The 3256-nt window shown below is 66.2% G+C and overlaps 1 protein-coding gene across 1 annotated transcript; it reads left to right on the top strand.

Moving 5' to 3' along the window:
• The first annotated feature begins 9 nt into the window (after positions 1 to 9).
• Positions 10 to 1386, top strand: NKX6-2 (NK6 homeobox 2). Its single transcript, XM_029245174.1, has 3 exons — positions 10 to 492; positions 583 to 755; positions 1026 to 1386. Exons 1-3 carry the CDS (start codon positions 87 to 89, stop codon positions 1278 to 1280), a joined length of 834 nt encoding a protein of 277 aa, XP_029101007.1. The 5' UTR covers positions 10 to 86; the 3' UTR covers positions 1281 to 1386.
• The last annotated feature ends 1870 nt before the right edge of the window (positions 1387 to 3256 follow it).

Genomic DNA, 3256 nt, shown 5'->3' with positions numbered 1-3256 from the left:
GGTCGCCCGCAAACTTCCCGGGCCGGCGGGCGCGGGCGGCGGCGGCGGGGCCCGGATGGGCGCCCGGGCCGGCGGCGGCGGCGCCCATGGACGCTAACCGCCCGGGCGCGTTCGTGCTGAGCAGTGCGCCGCTGGCCGCGCTACACAACATGGCCGAGATGAAGACGTCGCTGTTCCCGTACGCGCTGCAGGGCCCGGCCGGCTTCAAGGCGCCCGCGCTGGGCGGCCTCGGCGCGCAGCTGCCGCTCGGCACCCCGCACGGCATCAGCGACATCCTGGGGCGGCCCGTGGGCGCGGCGGGCGGCGGCCTCCTGGGCGGCCTGCCCCGTCTCAGTGGGCTCGCCTCGTCGGCCGGCGTCTACTTCGGGCCCGCGGCCGCCGTGGCGCGCGGCTACCCCAAGCCTCTGGCCGAGTTGCCCGGGCGCCCGCCAATCTTCTGGCCTGGCGTGGTGCAGGGCTCGCCCTGGAGGGACCCGCGCCTGGCCGGCCCGGGTAAGTGGCCCACCCGCGGATTCGGCGTGGGGCGGCGGGGCGCGCGCGGGCGCGGGGCCGCCGGCCGCGCTCACCCGCCCTCCTTTGCAGCCCAGGCCAGCGGGGTCCTGGACAAGGACGGTAAGAAGAAGCACTCGCGGCCGACCTTCTCGGGCCAGCAGATCTTCGCGCTGGAGAAGACTTTCGAGCAGACCAAGTACCTGGCGGGGCCGGAGCGCGCGCGCCTCGCCTACTCCCTGGGTATGACCGAGAGCCAAGTCAAGGTGAGGCGTCTGCGGCCTGGGCGGCCCCCCGCGGGTCCCGCTGCGCCGAGGCCCACCCGCTCCCCCGCGTCCTGCGAACGGTCTGCGAGAGGCCGTCGGCCTTGGCCTCGGTCCCGGGGGCGCCCAGCCCTGCGGCCCGGCCCGGTTAGAGGGGTGGCCTCGGGCGTCCCTCTGCGGCCGGCGGCGTCTCCGGCTGGGCCGCCGAGGGGCCAAGCTGCCGCGGGCCGGGTGCTTTGGAAGGCGCCGCCTGATGGGCATCCTCCACCCCAGGTGTGGTTCCAGAACCGGCGGACAAAGTGGCGCAAGCGGCACGCCGCGGAGATGGCGTCGGCTAAGAAGAAGCAGGACTCGGACGCCGAGAAGCTGAAGGTGGGCGGCTCGGACGCGGAGGACGACGACGAGTACAACCGGCCCCTGGACCCCAACTCGGACGATGAGAAGATCACGCGGCTGCTCAAGAAGCACAAACCCTCGAACTTGGCGCTGGTCAGCCCGTGCGGTGGCGGCGCGGGGGACGCCTCGTGAGGACGCGGCGGCAAGGCCGGACAACCAGGGTACGGGACGCGGGCCGGCGCCTCTCGCCAGCCGCCCGCGCCGGAGTGTGTATATATATTTTTACAGAATAAGTTATAAAGCGGCCTGGCTCGGGCTCGGCGTGCGGGGACCCCAGAGCGCCCGCGTCCCTGTCCTCGGCGTGGGCGCGGGATCGGGACCGCCGCTGCCGCGCGTCCTGAGAGGAATCACTTTGTATAGTCAATAAATTATTTAACACGTCCCCCGTTGGAGCCGTGGCTCCCGAGGCTGCACCGCGTGTTTCTTCCTTATCGAAAACCACGGGCGAGGCGCGGTGGCGCGGCCTTCTGCCTCTGCCGGGCCCTGTGTCCCGGGTCCCCTTGTCCAGTCTTCAATGCCGCGGGGTCCGCGCCTTCGGCCGAAGGGGCGCCTGGGTCTGGCGCAGGTCCGGCTCAGAATCGGGGTGCGATGGAGTCCCGGTCGCCTCGCGCCCCGGGTTGCCCCGGTGGCAGCAGCTCGCAGGACCGAGGGCACCGCGAGGCCCGGCGCGGGGAAGACGGCCCCGCCCGAGAACCCTCGGGCTGCCGGCCAAGGGAAGGGGCCGCCCGGGGCCGAGGGCCGGGAAGAGCCAGGACTCAGCGAGCGGGAGCGGAGCCGACGGCGGGGGGATGGAGCGGGGCGCTGGGCGCTCGGCGGCGGCGGCGGCGGCGGCGGCGGCTCCTCCGGCGCAGGCAGCTGTGGCTCGCGCGGGGCAGCAGGTAGGACCCCTTGTCCCGTCCCTCCCCGCAACTCCACCGGCCCCCAGCCCGGGGCGCCCTCCCCAGGGCTCTGGAGGCCCGCTGTTTTGTTGGCTTAGGTGGATGAGGTGTGGGCAGATTTAAACACATTTGGGGTTGCCGGAAAGGGCCAGGTGAACCCCCGCTCCTGCCCCACCCGGAGTGGTGCCTTTCCCCTTTGGTGGGTGTGGGGGCAGTGAGGGGCGCCGCTGGGCCCTAGCTCCTGCTGACGTGCTTTGCCATGATTATGTAGGTTGGAACGTGCCCAGCCTTAGTAGCTACATAATTTGAAGTAAATCAGGTTTTAAATTCATCAGCACCGTAGCACTTCTCCTGCGGTTTAATAGATTGTTTTCATCGGTAGAAAGCGGGGTTTAATTCAAACCGGGACTACAAAGAGAAATCCAAGATAATTTTGCTGCCCTGGCGTCGGTTCTCTCGGGGGCCCTGGAGTTTTCTTTGCCCGTTTGACCCTGGGATGCAGGGGAAGCACATCTGGCCAGTGCTTGGACCTTGTCCTCCTCCTGGGCAGCTCCGGCCTCCACCCGGGGCACCTCCCTGGATCGGCCAGACCGACCCGGCCCCCCAGCCCCGCGGAGGTCCGGGAAGCCCTCTCTCTGGCCTGTCCCTCACCCCGGAATCCAAGGGCCAGGATTCCAGCTAACAGCAGCCTGCGCCTGCTCTGGTTCACAGAAGACCACCCCATCCGTGCAGACTCCGGACGCTCCACGTGGCTGCATAACTGAATATAAAGGGTTGTCTTACTGCAAGAAAGATCCTTCTTGGAAGGCATTACTGAAAATGTTAAAGAGAAATGTAAAAGGCTGAAGTTTTGTTTTTTGGGTGTTTTTTGCTACATGGCTGCATCAATTTAAAATACAGACGTTTTTCACTGGCTGGTTTTCTAAGGGAGCATTAATTCTTTTTCAAAATTTATGTGAGTGAACTCTTCTTTCAGCTCAAGTTAAGAGCAAAGGAATTTCCAGTTTTAAAGTTTTGAGGAAAGCAACACATTTATGTAATCTCATTTAAACAATGCTGAGGGGTAAATCCCAGCAGTAACCTCTGCAGTAAAATCCAAAAGATGATCTTTCTGCTCTCACGCCAGAGCTCAGCTCTGTAACAGTATCCGACAGTGGAGTCCAGGATCGCCGACGAGCGACGAGCGTAGCCTGCACCGCAGGCTACAACGGGCCGGAGCACGGGAGGAGG

The sequence above is a fragment of the Monodon monoceros genome, unplaced genomic scaffold (genome assembly GCF_005190385.1).
Source record: "Monodon monoceros isolate NGI ecotype Baffin Bay Population unplaced genomic scaffold, NGI_Narwhal_1 Super_Scaffold_4, whole genome shotgun sequence".
NCBI lineage: Eukaryota > Metazoa > Chordata > Mammalia > Artiodactyla > Monodontidae > Monodon > Monodon monoceros.
The sequence above is the reverse complement of the archived record's forward strand: the minus strand, read 5'-3'. Positions and strand labels throughout refer to the sequence as shown.

Excerpts from the sequence above, each read along its gene's own strand:
- NKX6-2 (XM_029245174.1), top strand. The coding sequence starts at position 87 with ATGGACGCTAACCGCCCGGGCGCGTTCGTGCTGAGCAGTGCGCCGCTG. Across the intron at positions 493-582 it reads CCCGCGCCTGGCCGGCCCGG|CCCAGGCCAGCGGGGTCCTG; the intron begins GTAAGTGGCCCA and ends CCTCCTTTGCAG. Across the intron at positions 756-1,025 it reads TGACCGAGAGCCAAGTCAAG|GTGTGGTTCCAGAACCGGCG; the intron begins GTGAGGCGTCTG and ends CCTCCACCCCAG.